Here is a 23,346-nt window from a genome sequence, read left to right as displayed (position 1 = left end):
GATTGATAAGGTAACTTGTTCAAGTTTACAGTAAAACACGAGAAAGTTTTTTAACGCTCTACAACTTTAGAAATTCATATGAAATGTTTGATGAGAAAATCTAATTGTATCTTCAATTATTCTACAGGCTCTGAAAAGGGCTGATTGTATAATTATAAGCCATGCCATTTCCTTTTTGACGCCTTCAACAATGTTTAATTGCATTTATTTTTGATTTACTGCCAACGAAATAGCGTCAAAATGAAGCGGTACACCGAATCACGTCTTGTTATATACCAGAACAAAAATCGATGAAAAATTTCGACTACGTAAGTAATGCAATGGCAAAACTTGCAAAATGGGACGGACTAAAATTGTACCTGAAATGTGTTAGTATAAAACCAGCGCTACCTCTCTGCAGTACTATTAAGTGCTGCGGAGCAAAGCAACACAAACCATCGAAATGGCACCGAAAACCAGTGGGAAGCAATATTTCCAATTTTCTAGATTACTTTTTGATACGATTCTTATGTCCATTTTTTTCGCTATTTTTTAGTCTGATCTTGTTCTAACATTTCTTCATGCAATGGTCAAAATGCAGTTAAAAAACACATTAAAATAGAATCCAAATCCAAGGATTCCACTGAAACAAAGCAATATTCTACACAAGATGATCTGGGTTCATGTGGCAAAACTACTGTGGCAGGTACTTAACCTTCCGTAAAGCGTTGGACACGCCAGTGTACATCCTACACATAACTAATGCTAGACTACTCTTTTGCGACCCTTCCGCAAAATGAAAAGAAAAGTTACGAGTTACGACCTTCCTGGCTTAAACTGTGTGAACCAAGAAAGCTCGGACAAGGTCCACCGATGCGATGGAACGGACACACGAGACGCTCGGCAGTGAAAGTGAAATGTGTGTGAGTGTACCTTACACATGGAACTATGTATGGGCGGAATACCGTTGAACCCCATCTAATATTCATAGTCTAGCCTGGCCTGGCCTGGCCTTTTTGTTTCCAACAGCAACGACCGTGTGCCACTTAGAGCAGCACGTGAATAAATTTGCTTGGTCTGTGATTAAACCCAAATGAGGGGAATATCCTTTTGGAAGACATTTAATTTTAATCAAACGCATAACAATCATTGGCCATTAAAAAGTATTGTTATGAACTGGATTTACAATTCTTAACGTCCACATCGGTTTGGTCATTTTCATTTCAATAACCAATTCCTCGTACTAGCAGTACCAGATTGTACCGAACGAATTGACCAGTCAGCCAGTGAGGGAAAACTTGTTTAGCATACGAATGACTACGGGACGCATTCCTGAACTGACCAGCTGACCTAGAAAGTAAAGGCATGGTTGGTTGGCCTCCGCAAGTGCTGCCGGAAGCAAACTCACAGCCCGCAGCAGTACATAGTATAGTGTAGTGCTGGGGTAACATTTGCGGTACGAAATTCCATAACAAGCCAGAAAAAGTCACGGTGGAACTTTACCGCAAAACTAGGCAAAACTTTTCGCGGTCTAAGCATTGTTTCATTCCTGCCGGTCAGCGGGTGTGCGCGAGTGTGTGTACTTTTTTCCAGCATTACCGAAAAAAGGAAGTTCCCGGGACAAGATTTATGGATGAAGCCTGAAAATATGGTGGAAATGTATCGAATGCCGTGTGGTCTGACAAGCCGCGGAACAACCAGCTGTGCTGGTCCACATTTCTGGCTGATGGCCTTTGCTCGCTCGGTGACACTTCCATCGATCATGCCCGTTTGGCATGTCGTTTTCCTATGACTGACCAGCACGAAAGGACCACTGACAGGCTGTAGCTTTGTCAAAAACGGGATGCTAAGCTGCTTGTCCCGAGTTGGATCGAACTGGATGACGATTTTTTCCTTTCGAGTTTTTCTTTCTGCAGTAGAACTTTTTATGAGGAGAGACAATATTCACTCTAAGGGTGCGTTACTTTGGGACCAATTTTCTTTGCGATGATTTGTTTTAGTACCTGGTTGTAAATAAATCCAAGCTCTACTGTTACTTTGAGCTGCAGGACAGAAGGAATGGGACCAATATCTTACATTTTAATTATGCATTCAGCTGCAGGGAAATTTTGTATCAACGAAAACAGCACTGCTGGCTATAAAGATTTGTGTGCTCCATAGAGCTATGGTGCTCTATGAACTTAGCTTGACCAACCAACATTGGGAGAGCCGAATCGAATCGAGCCCAATGCAGTAGCTTTTCTTTTGTCCTAATAATATTCCTTTCCAACGTAGAAATACAGAGTAGAAGCACAACAGTATGAAAGTCATTTTTATTGAGCTTCATCACATTGTTTGTTTGTTGGGCTATACTCAGGGCTGGCGCTACATTTATAAAAACTCGCCAAATTTCTCGTAAAGTAACCTGCTTAATATAGGTACTCATTTACTTCAAAAATATGTTAAATCCTATTAATACTAATTTCCTCTAGTCTTTTTATAATGATGATTATTTCGCCGATGGTTAACAACGATGCTAACGATAGTGAATAGTCAGTTTACACCCAAATAACGTAGAAGGTTTTGTTATACCCTTGCGGAGCAACAATTTAGGTTTTATTATAGTCTTATGATAGCTTTTATGATCAAAACTGGTGCAACAAAACTCAATGTATCATTTCGAGTCGAGGCCTTTCCGTAGTACATAGTTCTACGTTAAAACAAAACATTAAACATTTTTACTTCATCAAATTCTGTTAGAAGTTAATCAAAAAGCTAATTTTAAAATCACCTTCAAATCGAAAAAGAAATAAAAGCCGGGCATAATAGAAGCTCTGTAAAAACTCGGCAAGCTGTTCACCTGCATCCAATTCGCATCCGGATTCGGAATGCGGATTCGACGTCGACATAAAACCTGAAAATAATGACAGACTAGTTTCATTCCAAGTTGACATAGTTCCAAAAAAAAAAAAAAATTGTTCGAACCCCAGTTCGAGCAAACACACGTAGAAGCTAGCTAGCTAGCGAGCATTCAGTCGACAACATTCATCACATAATCGCTTTTGAATGGGCATTGTTTCGACCGAGTTCCCCGAGAACGGCGTTGTGCTTACGTCGTCAAACTGCGACCTGCGAATTGCGAGTGCCACATTTCGAGAAGCACATAGACCTGTGCTCTAGCTTGTGATACCGACTGGGATTCCAACCAACCAGCTACCGGAACCGGTCGGTCGGTGCAACGACAATGAACCGCAAAAGAGCCAAGCCATACCATAAACCATTATTACCGTCAAAGTGAATTAAGAGAAATCGAAACGGGAGGTTTCGTGGGGACCTGCAGCCCGCCCGTGGCCCAGTGGGAATGTGTTCCAGCCAACCGCCCACCCGCCCGCCACTTGCCAATGGGGTTGGGGTTGGGGATGCAAAATGTAATCGATGCGTTTCGTTTGCAAATGATAGAAAAGAGATAAATATTTGGAAAGGCCTCTCTTATTCGCTGCAGTTGAAAGTTTGCCCAGTCATTTACTACATATGAGTTAGATGCCAAATATCGGTTTTCCTGGTGTTCTTTTATAAAGCGACTTAATTTTAAACTTAAATTTTAAAGGTTTTTGTACGTTTTTCTCTGATGTTATGACTTAGTTTCAGATTTTTTTTGTATAAAGATTTAATTCATTCTACTCGAGTATTAATCTTAATTAAGTTCAAATTGCACAAAATGTCAGTGTCATCGATTTCAAATCTTCGACTTGTCGCCATTTTGTAGATTTTTGCTGGTTTTTCACAAATCGGAATTAAATTTAAGATAATTTTAGATAGGGCCGTCAATCGTGAATTTTCGCATTCTCTGCACGTCGTCCCTGCTACAAAACATTTACATATCTCATATATCAGTCTTCTAACAATTAGTACTAACGTGCCCAGACATAAACGAAAGGTTGGGAACCCAGCCTTTCAGAGGAATGTTTTGTCCTGGAAAATCGAGTATTCGTAAAATAGCGCTTCTATTATTACTTTACACAAAATTACCGGTCGAAAAGGTTGAAAAACCAAGACTCCTGTATGCAATTGGATTAAAAATTAAAGTTTGAATTGGGATAGAAATTAAACTTGCAACTGGACTAGAAATTAGCGTTGAAATAGGACTTTAAAGGAGGCACTTGACATAAGGCATTAAATTAGATTTGAATTTGGACTAATTGAGGCTTGAATGCCTATTTTAAATTAATTAAAATTGGATTTGAAATTGGACTCAAATTTGAAGTAACTTGGATTGAAAGTTTTACTTGAAATTAGACACTAAACCGGACTTAAAATCGAATTTAAAAATAAAATCGAAATTGGATTTTAAATTATGCTTAAAATAGAACTTAAAATAAAATTGAAATTGAATTTAAATTGGGTTTAATATTAGACTTGGAATTACATTTAAAATAAGATTTGAAATTAGAATTCAAATTAAGAATTTTATTTGACATAAAATAATAAAATTAAATTAGACTAGTAATTGGGCTTAAAATTGGACATGCAATTGGACTTGAAATTGAACATGAAATTACACGTTAACTTAGACTTGAATTTATACATGGACACGAAATTAGACACGAAGTTTGTTTTGAAATTATGATTGACATGTTTCGTCTTCGTGCTTGGTGGCCTGATAACTGGATATCCAATGAGGAACTCCATCGTCGGTGTCATCAACGGCCGATAGCCACAGAAATTCGTGAACGTAGGTGGAAGTGGATCGGACGCACCTTGAGGAAAGGAGCGAACGAGGTTTGCAGAGAAGCACTCGATTGGAATCCACAAGGACAGCGTAGAAGAGGCAGATCCAGGGGCTCATGGCGACGGAGCTTAGCCAACGACATCCGGGCTGTAGACGAGAATCTGTCCTGGCGACAGGTTAAAGCCATGGCGGGTAACCGTCAGCAGTGGAAATCTCTGATTTTAGCCCTTTGTTTTACCGGACCGGCGGACATGGACACATAAGTAAGTAAGTATTTCGTCTTAGTCTCTCACACGTTTAAGTCTTTTCTTTTCCTTTTTTTCTCTTTTCCAGACCCGTTTTCCAGTTTTTGTTCTTCTTTCTGCCGTTTTCTTGATTTTTGTTCTCACTTTTCTTCAGTTTTCTTCCGTTTTCCCAACTTTTTCTAATTTTTCTTTTTCTGTCTCGTGTTTTCTGTTTCATTGTTCCGTTATGCTTCGTTTCCTGTTCAATTTTTTCTGACTCTCAGTCCCATTTTACTTAATGTTTTCACTCATTTTTTATAATTTTCTTTCCCATTCTCCTTTTTCCGTTTTCGCCTTTCCGTTTCTTTTTCTATTTTTTCGTTTTTTCTTCTCTTTCTCTAGTTTCATCTTCGTCTGTTCCGTTCTTCCTGTTGCAGATGCCTCGTTTTTTCTTCTTTTTTTGTCACGTCTCCCTTTTTGCCCTTTGCTTTCCCTTTGTTTTCCTTTTTGATCTCCCGTTTTTCTCTGTAAAACTGTAGCCTATTTCTTTTTCTCTCCAGTTTTACCAATTTCGTTGGTTTAATTTTTGTTTTTCTTTTCTTCTTTTTCTCTACTATTTTTTCATCCCATTCATACTTTGTTCTATTTGTCTCTTTTTCCTCTAGAGGTTTTCTGTTATCTCCCTTGCAATTCCTCGTTTCCCTTCTCATTTCTCCTGTTTTCTCTTGTGCTTTCCATTATATGTCTCATTTTTTCCTCTTTTTCTTTCCCGTTTTCCCACCTTTTCGGCAACATATACTTTTTTTCTGTCCAGTTTCCTTTCTGTCTCATTTTCTCTCCTTTTTTCCGTCGTCTTTTTCCTTCTTTCTACTTCTCCTTTCCATTATTCTGTTCTGTTTTTCATCTTTTCTCTTCAGTTTTCCTAATTGTCAGGTCCGTTTCTTCTATTTTACAGTCTCGTGTTTTTGTTTTCTTTTCCATTAACTCATTTTCAATTTTTTTGTTTTCATTCGTTCTTCCTTCTGATTATGTCCTGCTTTTCTGTCACGTTCAGTTTTTCGATGGTCCCGTTTGTGATCTGTTTTCTTTTTCTCTCTCAGTTTTTCTTTTTTTTTCTTTTTTCGTTTTTAAATTTTTTTCTTCTCTTTTTGTTAGTTTCTTCGTTTTCTTTATTGTTTCTCATTTTTCTCTCATTTTTCTTCTTTTCTCTTCCGATGTACCTTACTTCCCTGTCCAGTTTCTTGTTTTTTGCCTCATTTTCTCTACATTTCTTCAGTTTTGTCCATCTTTTCTTCTCTAACGTAGCCCTCTACTATACTCCCATTATGACACGATTTTTCTTCGTTCTTTCTCAGGCGTTTTTATTCGTTTTCTAACCCGTTTGTGACATTTCTCCCTGTGATACTTTGCGTTTTGTTGCCCACGAGCAGCAAGAGATGGACTACCTCTAGATCCATTGGTAATCGATCTGTGAATATGCTAAGAAAATTTGCTAACAGTTTCATTAACTTTATTCTCGTTCTGTTTTTCCTCTTTGTCTCTCGTTTTTCTTCTTCCTGCCCATGTTTTCTGTTTTTTTTCCTGTATGGACTCATCACTGTGGCCAATATCGTTGATCTATTGTGAAATCGCCCGGGTGTTTTCTGTATAACATGCTCTGCATTTTTGCTATAATCACTATTGGATGAACGATATGCTTGTTAAATTTTATGCGTTATTGTGTGTAGTGGGGTTTACCCTTCCTTCAATATCAGATCTACTTTACCCACCTTGATCCCAAATGCCAGTACTGTCTCCAATTACAGCCATCCCTGGCTGACCAGTACATTTAACTATAAGAGTGACTTTTTGCACTGCCAAGAGTGCTTTTATGGGGTCATGTAGAATTCAGCATGAAGGAGAGGTAATGAGGGGCCTGAGAATAAACCCATGTCAAAGTCACTTGAATGGCCTGATTCTACTAAAATTCGAACTCATGCATGTTTTCTGTTTACTTCTTTTGTTAATTTTCGATTCCTTTCCAATTTTTGCAAATTTACAGACCTGTTTTTCATTCATTTCTTTTGGTATTTTTTTTCATCTCTCTCTTACCTTTTTCCTTTTTTCGTTTCGTTTTTTCTAACTATTCTCTTTCTCGTTATCCGGTTTCCCTCCCTTTAAATGCCACATTTATTCCATTTTTGGCTTCCTTTTCTACCTTTGTTCGCCGGTTTTCCTTTTCATCTTTCGGTTTTCGTCTTTTTCTCATCATTTTTACCGTTTTCTTTGATCCGTTTAACCTGTTTTTTTTTCGTTTTTTCTGTCCCATTTTCGTAGTCTATTCACATTTTGTTCCATCTTTGTTTATCTCTTTTATACCGCACTTGAGCTTATTTTCCCGTTTTCCTCGTTTCCTCCATTGGTTTTCTTTTTCTTTCTAGCTATTCTTTTCTTTTCTGTTCCGTTGTTTTATTTTCCCTCTTTCTCGTTTTCGCGTATTGTCTCGTTTTCCCTTCTTTTTTATCGTTTTTGCTGTTTTTGCCCGCTGTTTCCTCCTTTTTTTGTAATCCGGGTCCTTACGCCTTTTTCAATTCTGATTTCCTCTCGGTTGTTTCTTTTTTCGCTATTTTTCGGCAGCTTTTTCTCGTTTTAGGCCAGTTTCTCTTCTTTTCCAGTTCCTTTTTTTTGTTTTTTGTCACGTTAACTCTTTTTTTTCGTTTGTTCCCCATTTGGTCTTTCTCCTTTTCTGTCACATTTTGTTTTATGTTTCTCTTGTTTTTCTTCCGTATTCTTTTTTCTCCCAATTTACCACTTTTTCTGTTCCGCTTTTTAATTTTCCTATTCTCGTATTTTCTTATTTTATTTTATTTTCCTCCTTTTCGATCCAATTCTTTCCTTATTTTCTTTCAGTTTTCTTCGTTTTTTAATTGTTTTCTCTTTCTTCTTTTCTCTCCGATTCTCTTCCGACCTTCTTTGTTTTCCTGTCCAGTCTCCCATTTTTTGCTTGTTTTTCTTACCTTTCTCTCGATCTTTTCTCCAACTTTTTCTCTATGAACACTCACCTCTACTTGCTAATTTTCAGTCCGACTTCGTACTCTTTTTCGTATTTTTTTCTCTTCTCTTTCTCTGCCCTTTTCCCATTCTTCGTTTTTATTTCGTTTTATCTAACTCTTCTCCTTCTCTTTATTCGTCTTCGTCTGCTCCGTTTTCCCTCTTTTAAATACCTAATTTTTCTTCTTTTCTATCACGTTTATTCTCTTTTTGGCGTCCTTTTTCACTTTTGCTTTCCGGTTTTCCTTTTTTATCTTCCGTTCTTGGACTTTTTCTTTTCAGTTTTACTTTTTTCTTTGGTCCGTTCTTCTAGTTTTTCTCTCGCTTGCTCTCGCTATTCTTTTTTTCCTATTTCATTTTTGCTGTTTTCTGTTCCGTTTTCCATTTCTTGTCTCATTATCCGTTAGTTTTTCACTTTTTATGTCAAGTTATTTTTCTTTTCTGTCCCGTTTTCTCTTTTTTGCTGTTTTTTTTTGTTTTTTTCCTTCGTTTTTTCTTCCTTCGCCCGCTGTTCTGTCCTCTTTCTCTTCTATTTCGGTCTCATTTTTATCAATTTTCAGTCTTTATTTTCCTGTTTCCTGTATTTTTTTATCCGTTTTTCCTCATTTTCAAGACCGTTTATCAACTTCCCAGTCTCGTTTTTTTGTCCCGTTAACTCCTGTTCCATTTGTTCGATTTCGTTTGGTCCGTTCTTCTTCTGATTAAGTTCAGCTTTTCCTACTTTTTTGTCACGTCACGTCACGTGTTTTTCGTCTGTTCGCTGTGTCCTCCGTTTTCCTTTTCTCTCTCAATCTTCCTCTTTTCAGTTCTTGTTTTTCAAATTCTCTACTGTGGTGATTTCTCTTTTTCTATGCGGTTTTTTCTACTTTTTTTTCTTTGTTCGCGAAGTTTGACCTCATTTCTGTCTAGTTTTCTTCGTTTTCTTTATTGTATGTTTATTTTCTTTTTTCTCATCGTTATTTTTTCTCTTTCAACCTCCTTCTTTTTCTTCCCGGCCTCATGTTTTTGTCTCGTTTGTCCTCTTCATCTGTTTTGTTTCTCTCTTCAGGAGCAGAAAAAGATGAACTAACATTCTTCCATGTTCCGTGTTGCGTCTTTTTTCTTGCATTTTCATTCTGCATTCTTCCATTCTTGGGTTTCCTAGTTTCCTGTCTCATTTTTTCTTTTATGTCCCGTCAATATCTTTTCTATTTTCTTTATTTTCGTCTGTTTCGTTCTTTCTTTTATTTTATCCAGGTTTTCCTTCTTTTCTGCGACGTTTGATCTTTAGTTCTACCCCGTTTGCTATACGTTTTTTCTCAATTTTTCTCTTTTCATTTTTTCGTTTCGTAATTCTAATGCTTCTCCTTTTCCATCCGTTTTTTTCCTTTTCTGTTCTGGTTTTTTAACCCATTTTGTCCAGTTTGTCCTCATTTTCTTTTAAGTTTTCATGGTTGTATTTCTTTCTTCCTTATCATTTTTCTACTTTTCTCATCTAATCTCCTTTTTGCAGTCTCCTGTTTTTGTCTCGTTTTTCTTATTTTTTCCCGTTTTTACCTTTTTTACGTCCCGCTTTCCCTCCCATTGTGACATTGGCATATAATTATCCACCTTTTTTTGGAGTTTTCCATCATTTCTAACCTTTAAATTAGGCCTACAATTTAAAATTAATATAAAGTGGTTTTAAAATAGACTTGAAACTGGATTAAAGTTGAAAGCGGACTTGTAGTTTTACTTGAAAGCATTTAAACTTGGACATGTAATCGAAGTTGACGTTGGACTTCAAATCAAAGTTGAAATTAGACTTGGCAATGGACATAAAATTAAGCTCGAAATTCAACTCAATGTAGGAATTGAAACTGAAATTAAAATTTTACAGCGTTTCAAAGTACACTTGAAATTATATTTGGCTGTGCTGTGCTGAAATTGTTTATTAAAATTAGAATTGTATTTGGCCTAGAAATTAAGCCTAAATTGGGCTTGAAACTAAACTCGAAATTTCATTTATAACTGGACTTGAAACTGGAACTATTTTCACGCAATTAAGGCCATTACAAATCATTTTCAAAGTTTTTGTCACCCCTCTCCCCCCCTTGGAAATTGCCTTGAACGTGTGGTTTTCACGTTTAAACTATAAGTAAAAATGCCTAAAATCCATATTTTTTTGCTCGTTTAAAAAATTCTCTTTGTTTTTTTTCGCCCCCCCCCCCCCCCCTTCAGTGGCCCAACACTGGAGGGACAAAAACTTTTTTAAATATTTGTAATGGCCCAATTTAGGTTAATAAATTTAGGATTAATCATAAAATTAGTGGCAGATAAAATTTAAAAAAACTGCGTAGCTACTTCTGGGTTAAAGAAACTATTGATTGATATTAAATATATATTAAAAACAATGTATCCCAGTCTGGGCACGCCAGTGACGACCAGTAAACTTATTTACTTACAGTATTCATGCATATTTTTTCACTAAGTCGCATTGGTTAGAAAATCTGTTCAAATCCGTAAGACTTCACAAACCACAGGGAAATGCACGATTTTCGAATATACACAACAAATGTCACAAACCAAACTTTATTTTTAATTGTCTGTTGTTCACTACCAAACCAGAATAAAGGAAGAATTACCGTTTTTAAGACATTGAGAAACGCAGTGCTTACTTTGTTTCATACACGCCAATCCATCTTACGCATTATTAACACAATTTAACTCTGGTTTTAACACAATAGTTTATACTCTGGAGTAATCCACAAATTTGGATCTTGATTAACATTTTAAGAAAAATTGTATCATATGTTTTTTGAAACTCTATGTAAAGTAACAAAGGTTGAAAATATCATGTTTTAAGTAACCCGTTTCAGTATGAGTTTCAGTATCTGATTTAAATTTTGTACAAATCAACCTAGGATTTCATTTAATAGTTTAATACTTACGGTATTCTTGTTGAAGCATGAAAAACAATATGAGTATTGATGGGTATTTTGCTGATTTTATCATCACAACAACAGAAACGATATGGTGGTGTGGTGACATACATAGGCAGTTATTTAGAGCAAATGCTTGTGCATTTCATATCTAGAGCAAAAAAGCAACGAAACAGTCTTTGGAAGGTACATTTCAAATGTCTCGAATTTGGTTTCTGTTCTTGTTTGCGGGTTTACACCAAGGGGGGAAACACAGCTGAGCAATCAATCAATTCGGCCAAAAGGGACGGGGGTCACCTACAACCAGCTACAGTCTACAACTTACCTGTGCTACTTTTTCACCCATATTTATTGTTTGTCTTGTTCCCTGAAAATATTTCGCGGATCCATTATCCTGAAAAGGAGGAGGGAGAAAACGAAACGCAGTTTTTAGTTCAGTGTTTTTTACGAACCTAATTAGGTTAACCTTACCTTAGTTTTAGTAGAATCTGAAGGCACATTTGAAAGTGACGAACTGGTTCGCGGTTCGCGGCTCGAGTTCTGCTTTAATGGCACTGCTTTGTAGCGTTGTAGGTCGCTCTCGGAGGACACGTACGGAAAATAGTGTCGCGCGTGATGGCTCGTGGGTCCTACCGGATGCAACGTCGGTGAAAAACAGGAAGAAGCCGTTTTAATATGGTCTGACCCGGAACCAGCACAGCTGGGGGGTATTTAATTCCCTCTTAATTATTTTATTGGCAGAGAAAACAATCACTGTCAGAAGACGAGCCTCCGAGTGGGGGTACGCAATACATATATATATTTACAACATGAATCTACCAGATAGGTAACAAGCCTACTGAGAGTGACAGAGACGATAATAATTCACACGCATCTATTATAGGCGCAAGCATAATGAGGAAAGGATGTACAGCAACAATCGAGCGAAAAAAGCGAAGCGAAAGTGCGGAATGAATCGCGATAAAAAATGATTGATTACGTTGTATTCAGAAAATTGATTACACTACCTTAGCATGCCATGGAACTACACACTTCATGAATCATTTTTGTTCGGAATCATTCAGGCGAATCACGTTTTATAAAAATTTCGCATACTACAGCCATTCAGCGTGTAAATGAATCCATTTAGGGTACCAATTTAAATTGTAAAACTTGACAAAACAAAATCGATAATTCGGATGCAGTCAATTAACCCGATTGAACGGTCAGCTTCTGACACGCTAACCGGCAAGGGTATGGAAAAGGTGCCGTAGTGAGTGCATACGAACGTGGCGTGGGCTCCATTGTTGTTGCTGCCTGCCAGTCACACCAGGTTTTGCCCAACTACCCAGCTAGCCCGGAGTAGAATTGATAAAGCCTTATTCGACAGGCGTCCGTCCTTCCCGTCCTACTACTACGTACCTACGCTGAATGGTTGCTACCAGGTGTGTAATATAATTAGCCTGTCTGCATTTTGCAAGCCGTGCGACTCATTTTCCTAATTGCCGGACCAATGCTGGACGACACCTTCGCTAGAGGGTTCGATGGTGTCAGCTAAATTGAGTTGCCACCGTTGTTCGAAGCCTACTTGATGATTATTATTATTGGTTTGCGGGTTGTTGGAATTTATCGGTTAAAAAATAAATTGAGTTTTCTGAAAGTTGCTAACTTAACCAATTAAAATGTTATACAGCTTTATTTTATATTTCCGCATTTGACTCTCAATTATCGATGAAATGTCGATAGGGCAAAAACGGGCTCGGAATACAGTCATAAAATATTATGATTTAGAAAATAAGGAAAGGACAAATCTATGAAATTACGAAGAAAATTATTGCGTAATCCCAAATTACAAAGAGTAAACAAACGCAAAGTATTCTGGGAACGTCTGCTGCTAGGCCCGTTAAGAAATTAGCATGTAATTTCCATCAAAGATAACGAAAGCAATTTGAAAATATTACACACAACAATGATAAAAGTTAAGAATCGAACCGGACGATTGAAAGACAGTCAAACAGACATAGTTCTTATAAAAAAATACTGTCACGCACATCTTATTTTTTTTCGTTAATTTTAACGAGGACGGAGACATTCGAAATGACGTTTAAGTACAGTGTGTGAAGAAAGGAACAGTGAGTGCTGTTGTCTGGTTGTCTGTGATACAAGCTTATACACTCAAAATAATCCGCACATAATGATGGGAAAATTTTCCGTATGAAAATCCTTATGATTATTATGTGCCACATATAAACACAATCCGCCCAGAAGTACACATGAAAATTATATGCATATGAATAGTATGTTCAAATTTTAAAGGTAAATTTTAAAAACACATAAATGGTAACTGTTTGGCACACTGTTTGGTGTGAAACACATAGAAACTATACGAAAAGTTTTCTCAGTGTAGTAACACCCAATCGAGAAGAAAAGCAAAACCACAGCGCGTAAGTTGTACACAACGATATTGGCCAAATTCGCTACAAAATTAAGATCCATCGGAATACCGAATGAGGCTGTAAAATTGGCTGTAAAATGGGACTTCAAATTAGGCCTGAAATTGTTTACCCAAAGCTACACTAATATTAGATTTAAAATTGAAATTGATATTGGATATCAAGTTGTATTGCAATTCGTCCTAAAATTGGACTTAATTTTGAGATTCATTGCTCTTGAATTGATTTGAAATTTAACTTGAAATTGGACCTTAAACTGCACTTGAAATAAGATTTTCCAAGAATTACCATAATAATAAACGATGGCACTTTGGCCAACGCCGCACAGTGGTCCGAAAGGGCGGGAAGCGGAACTTTTTCTTCTAGTTTCTTTTGCTTTTATTTTATCATTTATGGTCTTCAGCACTTTTGTTCGTATGAATATCCCCCTTAACCTAAAACTGTCAAAAGTTAGTCTTTGCTTACTATAATGAAAATAAAAAAAATAACCTTTTTGTGTTAGGAAATATAGACATAGTTTCTTCGGCAATGTTGTAAATAATATAAAAACAAGCAACTTTGCTGAAGAAATAAAATTTCTATCTTTATCGAGTGCTGAACTCTAGGGCATATTCTTTAAAACTTCTTTAAAAATTGGTTTTTCATACTTAGCTTTTCTTAGTTGCATTTTACAAGAATATAATGTTCTTGGCAATTATTGAAGCACTCAAAATACACATTTTTACAGAAGACCGCAAATCTCTTGGACCTTTACTTGCTAAGTTATCGCATATTCAAGCTTTAAATTTCCATAGCTTCACGAGCCCATGGGGTAAAATTGGGCAAGCGGATTTATGAAATCAGCACTTCATCTTAAAGCTTAAGTCGAGTACTGTAAACCTGTATGGATTCCGCTTGTCCCCAACCACCCAAATGAGAGTACGGAAAGCATACGTTTTATGTGTTTCGCCGTTCGCCGTAGGCTCGATAAACGTCCATTCTTTTGTGTTAGTAGATAGACACATGGTTTTTTCGGCAAAGTTATAGAAAATATAAAGGCAAACAACTTTGCTAAAGAAAACACATTTCTATCTTTATCGAGTGCAGAGCTATTGAGTATTTTCTTTAGAAATTCTTCAGAAATTAGTTTTTTATACTTAGTTTATGTTGGTTACATTTTACAAGAGCATATGGTTCTAGGTGATTATGGAAGGACTCAAAATACACGTTTTTACAGAAGATTGTAAATCTCTAGGATGTTTCCTATCATAGTTATCCCTTTTGCCTCGTGAAGTTAAGGAAAAATTAAGCTTATATAAGCGTTTGCTTTATAAGGAGAGGTCCTAGAGATTTGCAACCTTCTACAAAACTAAAAACTGCCAGGCCAGTTTTAGATTAAGGGGGATATTTATACGAAGAAAAGTGCTGAAGACCATAAATGATAAAATGAAAGCAAAAGACACTAGGAAAAAAGTTCCACGTTTCGCCACGAAATATTCCAATTGCCGTTGAATGTAGTGAAACTACACCTTAAGCGTTCATAGGGAAGAGCTGAGGCTAGACGAGCCATTCACAGCCACAGCAGTGTCCATGGTGCTTTCAAACAAGACAGTTCAGCAATTCATGAGCGATCTTCCGGCAGCTCGAGTGAACCGCTCTTATCTGATTTCAAAAACTGACTTAGACTATTTTGTTCAAGTGACCAACCATACTTTTCATTCCGAGACGTACAGCAGTAAAAGCTCCCGTTTCTTTTACGTGTCTTTGCTCGAGGATAGTTCACAGAAACTGATGGTGGATATATCGACAGAAAGACGTTTCTGACGGGCACTTCGCCACTCCGATAATGAAATAAATTTTGTTGGGATGTCAAGACTAAACTAATGGCAAGAGTTGATGTAAATGTTGAGCAAATGAGAGATCTTATTATAAAATATCAAAATACTGTTTCTGAAGAGAGAATGCACCGGCGACTGTATCGCATTTCGGTAGATTGTGGGAGGCTGAGATTCGTTTGGTGAAAATCCAGCCACGCTGGAGAATAACTACGGCCACATTGCTCGTTCTGGTTGAGAAATATCCTTGAACTTTTAAGCCATTACGTCTGTTTCTAAATATTCCAATGATTTGAAGATTAATTCCGGCGCACTTTTTTCAGTAGGTAATTACACCAAGCACGTTTGAACGCCAGTTTTACCAGGAGCTTCTAACAAACTGGGACTTTTCCACAAGTAGGCGACCGGTTCAAAAGTTATACCTCCGTCCATTTATATTGAAAACCGCAACATTTATCCTAACGTGGCCTGTTGGAAAAGTTAGTAGTGGCGAAGGGACTGATCGCGTGAACGAAACCGTCAAAGAGAAGCTTCTCTTTCTTATTTATTTTAAAAAATCGGTTATTTCTGGACGGGTAAGGATGTTGGATATCAATAGAACTTATCCCATCCCAATCCAACCCATACCAGAAATCACAGAATGAAAGTGGAACTTCGAACAAATTAAAAATCAAAAAGTGGCAACAGAGTCTCTTTCGATTTTGTTTTAAAGATTTTCGCATCAAAAGGAATAACAAAGAAAGGAAAGTATATTGAGGAAGAAAAGGTGAGTCAGAAAATATGTTCGTTTTGTTTTTATTGTAGAAAAACGGGTCATGGTAAACATCGTAGGAACAGCGGAGCCTGAAGGTTAAACATTCAGATAGGTCTGGGAAACAGTGGAATGCTCCATTGTTGCAAATTGAAAGAGAAGCAAACGATGCCTACTCGCACGCGAGTGAGCGTGAGAAACATAGCATCCAACGCTTAGTCCATTGATGCAAGTATTCGACAAACAACCGCTGGTGCTGTTGTTACATTCTGCTTACGAGACACTCACGAGCGCACTGTAGCAGCCTTGTAGCGTCGTTCTGCACAGTCCGCTCACGGATTCAACAGTTCGCGCGCTTCTTAAAATGGAGTGCCAATGCTAAAGCTCGCAACAGAAAATTATTCGAAAGAAAGAATTACTGAACCTAACTGAACGACAAGTGAGGCTACCTTATGGTGAGAAGGAGTTGCCATTAAAATGTGTGTTTCAGCAGGGCAACGATCCAAAACATAGATGTAAAACCGCAAAGAACTAGTTTCGAGAGAAGAAAATAGAGGTTATGGAATGGCCAGCGCAATCTCCGGGTCTAAACCTCATTGAGAATCAACTAGCACACGAGATGGCTTGGTTGCTCGAAAGCTACACCGACTACTGGAGTGGAGGAAGTCCCATCAAAGTCCGGAGAGAGTTCCTTGTGGTAAATCCCATTCAAATACCACATCCACTACGGTACTGACGGTAAAAAACGGAACGTCGATTTCAAAAGAGCTGGCAAACCAAAAGCAACGAATTTTCCGGTGGAGGCCCGTGTACATGTGTCTTGACTGGACACTACTAAGAATTAAGTGCCAGTTCTTCAGCTAGAATCTAACATTTACAAGCCGACAGACGACAAATCCGATTAAGGATAATTAAAATTTGACCGGGTTGAGCGTACCCACGAAGAGCGCCCAAGCCACAACGTGAAAATCGTCACCGGAGCAGGTCGGGTGGGTAGAATTCCTTCATCCTGTCATTGGAAGACATAGCCTTCACCTCCAATGATGAAAATAGTCATTATCTACCGACCAGTGGTGACGGTCCGAGGCTTATAAACTCGAGTTCGAATACTCAAAAATACACCTGGAGGCATCCAAATGGATACTTTAGCTTCCAGATTGAGGAAGTCCTGATTGACGATCGACGCTCTTCGAATGTCATCGATGTATGGTTTCCTCGGAACCAAAATAACTCTGACATCTCATCGTGTGTAAAATTCGCACAAGGTTATCGAACGTGGCGTCAAAATATAAGTCATTGTCAAGATCTCAATTGAAGAACAAATGCCGAAGAAGTGATTGGATAGTCTCATTGGCCCTATTTTTAAAAAAGTACATACCGGTTTTGAAAAGGCAAAAACCGATATTTTCTAATAACTTAGTTTTTCCAAACTATTTATTCGAAGAACTTCTTTTTTGTTAGATTATAGTCACTTTAACACTTTTAACTCAATCGTGACTTCTGCGGGGTTGGGATTTGAACCCGGTTCCTCGGCGTTCGGGGATTGACCCCCGAAGAAGAACTAAGTTTGATGGAAGATTGAGAAACTCATACAAAAACAACTTTGTGTTAATGCTGACGAGATTCTACCACTACTAACAATGAAGAGGGTGAAATTGTGGGTCACATAATTACAGCTCTTGAACCCGTTTAAGGCACAATAGAGTATCTTTGCCGTGAAAAAGTTTCATTGTATGAGCCAGACGTCGCGTTTCAATTTATTTTTGAATAACTTGTGCCACCTTATTATTCGAAGCTCTCAAATAAGAAATTTAGGAAACAACATCAGGGCTCAGCAACGTCACTTATAAGTAAATCGTTACTCAAAAATGAAGTAATAAAGCTTCAACGTCGCTTCATTTCAAAACTGGCTTCAATCAACGTCAATAAAACGGGTTTCACTTCTTCATGACGACCGATTTTAAAGTTTCATTTGTATTTTTCTATTCAATATACAGTGGAAGGCCAGATACTTTGAACGGAATTGAATTGATCTGAAGTAACATTTCCTACAATTTAACGCATATTGTAATTAACCTACTCAATATCGACAAATCGTGCCTGACTGTCAATCGTCGTCATTTGAAACAGTCACCTACTTCAGCTGAAGCTTGCTTGAAACGTTCTGTTCAATAAATGAAACAAGTCGCTTCATCCCGCTTCATGTATGAAGCGAAGGTAAAAGGTGGTAAAAGAAAGTCAGCTTCATTAATTTGTCTCGACGATGCCGAAACCTAATCAGAATACGGGAAACTTTCCGCTATTTGAGCACTCTTGCCATTAAAGGATCTGCAGGAAAGACTTTGGAATATTTTTCAAGTATTTCGAGTGATACATTGATCAAACAAGCAGATAAAATCTCCAAGCCATTATCTGTAAATAGTGGGATTGATAACAGAGAAGAGAAGATATCTGCGATGATGAAGAGGATGACACTATGCAAGGGTTCCGCTCTGGGGAAGCCGGAAAAAATCGTAAAGAGTTAATAGGAGACCGGGGCGTTCAACAAGCTGGAAGCTGCAATACCGGGACATTTAAAAATAGTTAAAAGCGGGTTTCCCTACTATAAATTTGAAGAAATGAAAGGGAAATTCCTGATGCGCTTAGTGCCGTTTATCAGACTTCGATGAAAGCATAAGTTTTTTTTTTCAATTGTTCGAAGCGTTGCACAGTGGGACGGCTTCAAAAATAGGCGGACATCAGCTTTTGCGTAGAAATTACTCTGTTTTAAGTTTTCTGCATTTGTGTCACGAAAGTTTCTTGATTTTTGAAGTACTTTTTTGTTATACCAAAAAAATTTGCATTAGGGGGTGGGTCAATAAATAATTAATTTAAAGCCAAAGATAAACAAAGCCCATGAAAAAGTTGTACAAAATGTAATTTAAAAAGTTTTTGTCGAAGAAAGAGAACTTCTATCTCTTAAGGGAAAGAAGTTATAGTCCTACAAACTAATGTATCCTCTTAATGCAAGTTTTTCTAATTTTTTCTGGTTATTTAGACTTCTACGCAGTTTTGATGTTCCACGAAGTTTAACATACTATGAAAATACACCTTTTTGCTGAAAGAAGTGCAGCTCTACATTTCTTGGTTTTCGAGCTATTCCAGCTTTTGTTTAATTTTCAATCAGCTTTTAAGGGGCTTTATTTTAAAAGGGCGCAGATATGCGCAGCCAATCCCAGCCACTTTACGTACTGCAATGCAGTGTGTTTCATTTCATATGTATGACACGGTGGAACATTTGAGAAAACTATAAATGAAATTACCAATTTCGAACGATTCTTTTATATCAAAGCATCCAATACTGACAGCCCTAATCGAGAAACAGTTGGAAATCGACCATCCTATCGTGTTCCGTGTGGTAAAATCATTCGATTTTTCTGTAGTGTTTGTCCAGCATACAATGAAGCGAGCCGGACTTCGTGTCTTCGAGGTAAGAAAGGCGCCCAACCGAACCGATACACGGAATACGGTGACCAAATCCCGCGCCAGGAAGCTGTACCACGAGCGTGGTTGGTGCAACCGAAATATATCGTAATGGACGACGAGACGTATATTAAAGCGGTCACCTAGCAGATCCCAGCCTGCAGTTTTCCGTCGGCAAGTCCCGCCTGGTTGTTTCGGAGAAGTTTTGGAAGAAAAAGGTTGACAAATTTGCCAAGAAGTCCAAATCCACCAAACTCGCCAGAACTTCCCCCGATAGAAAAATTCTGAGCGATTATGAAGGGCTCCGAAAAACAGGAAAAGTCTCCGAAAACGACTAGGGTTTGAAAAAAGAGTGGATGAAAGTGTGTTAGAATGATGGCACAAGTACTGCACAGGACTCCAGGAGAGAAGGTTAAGGTGAAGGTCATCAGAGGCCAGTTGCTTTTTTACTGATTTCAGTACTTGTTGCCATTATAGTTTTGTTGAGAATAGAGTTGCTAGTAGTAGGCAATAATCTGTTATGAACAATTATGAAACGTAGAATCGCGTATCTATTTTTGCTGTTGAACTAGATCCGCCAGTAATTCTATCACATAAAATGTAGTTTACGGTGAATTTTACTATCAGTGAATTTTAAAGAGGATTATCGACACTCTACGACTTTTAATTTAATAGTGAAAATAATTGGTCAATTTCATGTTGAAATGATACGTTGGCATCACTCCATATAAACGTCCGTTCCCTTGGCAACGTGTAACAACGACGGTCGCGGATTCGGAATTGCACTCGAAACGAAGTGAAGTTTTTCCTATCAATTCAAGTGAACAGTTTGGGCAAAATCATTATAATATCTTACTAAATAACTGTTCGGGTGGTAAATTAAAGTTTTCTGTGCCTTAAGTTAAGTTTCGCGAGTGATGTGACGAATGGAACGGCCGAAAAATTAAAGAAAAATCGACGACGAAAAAGTGAAAGGTTAGTTGAACTGTTTTTATTCTTTTGCGATGGTTTTCCGAGTCTATGGGAGCATGTTGACATACTGAAGAAGGGAAGGGAAAGGTGATAATCGGTGTCATACTGACACGACCTTGTCGTTAAATAAACCAACTTTGCAAAAACATAGTCAATATGTGTTTATTTATTGCCTGATTTTTGGTGTTCGTTTTTGTCTGTTGCATTTTTTTCGGGTACAATCTTTAGTATAATGTGACAGGTTGCAATGGGCTGGGTACGTGACCAGAATGCCCGACAAAAAACTAGCCGAATATTATTCAGCAGAGAACCGGACTCCAAGGTAGACCCTTCACCCGGTGAATGTGCGCCGTCAAAGATGATGCTCGGACAGCTGGTGCTCGAAGGGATCGGAGAACGGTAGTCCAGGACCGATAATACTGGAGGACCATAATTCCTTCGAAGTAGGATTTATAGTGAAGGCCGTTATCAACGTGAGACAAGAATTGCAGTTTGTTGAAGGTGTCTATTGACAACTTTACCAAATAATTCCTTCGCACATATTTCTTACTCAAAAATATTCACTAGAAAATATTACGTAACATAAAATATTCACTACATAAATATTTCGCAGAGACACGTATTTTAGATATTGCTTAAGACGATCTCCTGTGGTGTTTTGATGAAAAGTCAAAATCTGAGGTCAAAGTTTTACTTCGCACGAACCAAGAACACGTTGCTCGGACAAGTGGATTCCTTCGCAAATGAAATGAAAGTTTTAAAAAATAAAAAAAACCTTTTCGTCGCTTGAAGAAGGACTGATTAAGCCCAAAGGAAGTTGAGGAATCGCTATATTACCATGAGTACCTTTTTCAAACCGGACCGAAGCTTATATTGAGAGCGAAATAGGAAATGTTTCCGTTTCAATCCTACTAAAATTCAGCATTTTGTCAACCAATTTCGGTTTTTCAAGCTTTGCACCGTTTTGTTGCGATTAGGGGAAGGTGCTTAAACATTGTATATTATCTGGCCCACCACATTTTGGTGTAATTTGGGAGGCAATAGTGCAGTCTGATAAAAGGCATCTTCTAAAGCTCATCTCCTGAACACTTCGTAACCCTGCTCACTCAAGTGCAAGGTAGTCGGATTGAGTAGCAAAAATTTAACATTTGCATATATATTATTTGTACAACCGAAACCTACTGTTGAAAACTCATCAAAGAAGCTGCGCTTCATTATCCGGTATTTTGGGTAACGTTGTCCACAGTGAGAAAAAATAAATAAAAACACCAAACCAACGTTCTGACACTAGTTCTACAGCTGTACAATTTTTCCTTTCTGTAAAACAACGGCACAGGATAACATGGGATACAATACCACAGGTAGTTAATCTTCCACAACAGTCCAAAAAGAGCACCGATACGACAGAACATTACGTTAGACCGCAGTTCCCATGGCAAAACTGCGAACGATTTCCGCTGGCGGATAGGCGCCTTTAGTTAGATCTACATGCACTGCACTGATGAAGCATTCCACAGAAAGTGTCAAAAACCGTACACATACGTACACAGATACAGACAGCGTTTTAAAACATCGATCAATCAGAAGGAAGGCACACCGACTGTAGGGGGGGGTTTTTTACCGATACTCACCTTTCGGGGTCACGCACGGACACGGGAGCAACTTTCTTATACTACACACATACAGATTGCTCGAGTACGCAAGCGGTCAGTTAGCACCTGTCTGTACAGAATGAGTAGCGAAAATCTCGGCAAGGGGTTAAAGCGAGCTTCGCAGCTTTTTTGGGGCTTGGCTTTCTGCACTCTTGAATTAGGAAGCGCTTTTTAATTGAAATGGTTTTTGTTTGCTTGAAAACGTGACTTGATTCAAACAAAATGCGGCTGAAAAAAAATAAAACTTCGGTTCGTCTTCAAACTAGTCAAAAAACTGCAATGAAACAGAACAGGAAATTAACAATCCGATAACCAAATTCACCCAAAAACACAAAAAGGATAAGAAGCCGAGCAGAGCGACTCTCGAATCGACATGCAAAACTATACACATACATAAATTGACGACAACTCACATGGCTCAGCATAGCTAGCAAGCGAAACGTAAGCGCTAGAAGCTAGGTTGTAGTAAGGCAGAACAGATCCGGCAAAAACGAAACGCGTCTAATAAAAAAAATATATATGGTTTTGGAGAATATCTAAAGGAAAAATGGAACGAAATTCCTGGGCTGTCGCAAACCCCAGGCACCAGGTGTGCTCGGTGAACGGAGTTTTTTGTTCCTTCTAGAATTGAAAAAAATAAAACATCCTACTTATTCGTCAGAAAGATAAATGTGCATAGAAATGAACCCCGAGTTCGGAGGTTCGAAACAGATTCTGATATGCATCTAGATATGCATTGAAAGTATAGTTGCAGTTATAGTTTAGTTATATATATGAGAAGAAGTCACACTACTGATTTCTTAGCTGATAGTTTGAAATCGCAATTGGTTTTAAGTGTTTCAGGAAACTTTTACCTCGCATAAAATCGTCTATCGTATGAGCACGCTTTTCTATTAACCCTCGACAATTTTTCGCGTGCGTACTTTCATAAGACTGGATTAGTTTAGTGTGTTCGAAATCTACAAAAAAGCATAGAAAAAAGAAAAAAAGAAAGAAAGAAAAACGAACCAACGAACAGCACACACCAAACGTACGGAGGGGGTGGGTAGTAGTACATAGTAGGTGGTAGTGGTTGGTGGTTGGTGGTGGTGGTAGTAGCGGTAGCAGTACGGGGGGCGTAAAGGTTTCGGTAAAAAAGAGAAAAAAGAGAAGATAAAAAAACACAATTGGGTAGAACAACGGAGGTACACAACACATCCGGTGGGTGGCGAGTGTGAAAAACGATGTACTGGGGTGGGGGGCGGGGGGTTACTGGGGGAAGTGGTTTGTTTGTATGCAAATATACGTTTTAATTGATAATAGAGGTATTTAAGTACAATGTATTAGAAGAGCACTTCTGGCATGGAGGGGTTGCATGCAAACTTGGTTGCAGTATATTGTACGTTTGAACAAGTTGCATACGAGTAGCTTGAATACATTTAT

General features: G+C 38.0%; 1 protein-coding gene across 1 annotated transcript in view; it reads right to left on the bottom strand.

Annotated features, from left to right (window-relative positions):
* LOC128736755 (potassium voltage-gated channel subfamily H member 7) overlaps positions 1-23,346 on the bottom strand; it is a 298,342-nt gene that overhangs the window by 165,908 nt on the left and 109,088 nt on the right. Inside the window, exons 7-9 of the mRNA XM_053831242.1 lie at positions 22,779-22,883; positions 11,313-11,470; positions 11,167-11,235 (exon numbers count right to left, since the gene is read on the bottom strand). Of these exons, the coding sequence (XP_053687217.1) occupies positions 11,167-11,235; positions 11,313-11,470; positions 22,779-22,883 (332 nt within the window). The remainder of the gene's footprint in view (positions 1-11,166; positions 11,236-11,312; positions 11,471-22,778; positions 22,884-23,346) is intronic.

Source organism: Sabethes cyaneus, chromosome 2 (assembly GCF_943734655.1).
Source record: "Sabethes cyaneus chromosome 2, idSabCyanKW18_F2, whole genome shotgun sequence".
NCBI lineage: Eukaryota > Metazoa > Arthropoda > Insecta > Diptera > Culicidae > Sabethes > Sabethes cyaneus.
Note: the sequence above shows the minus strand (reverse complement) of the source record. Positions and strands in the feature narration are given on the sequence as shown.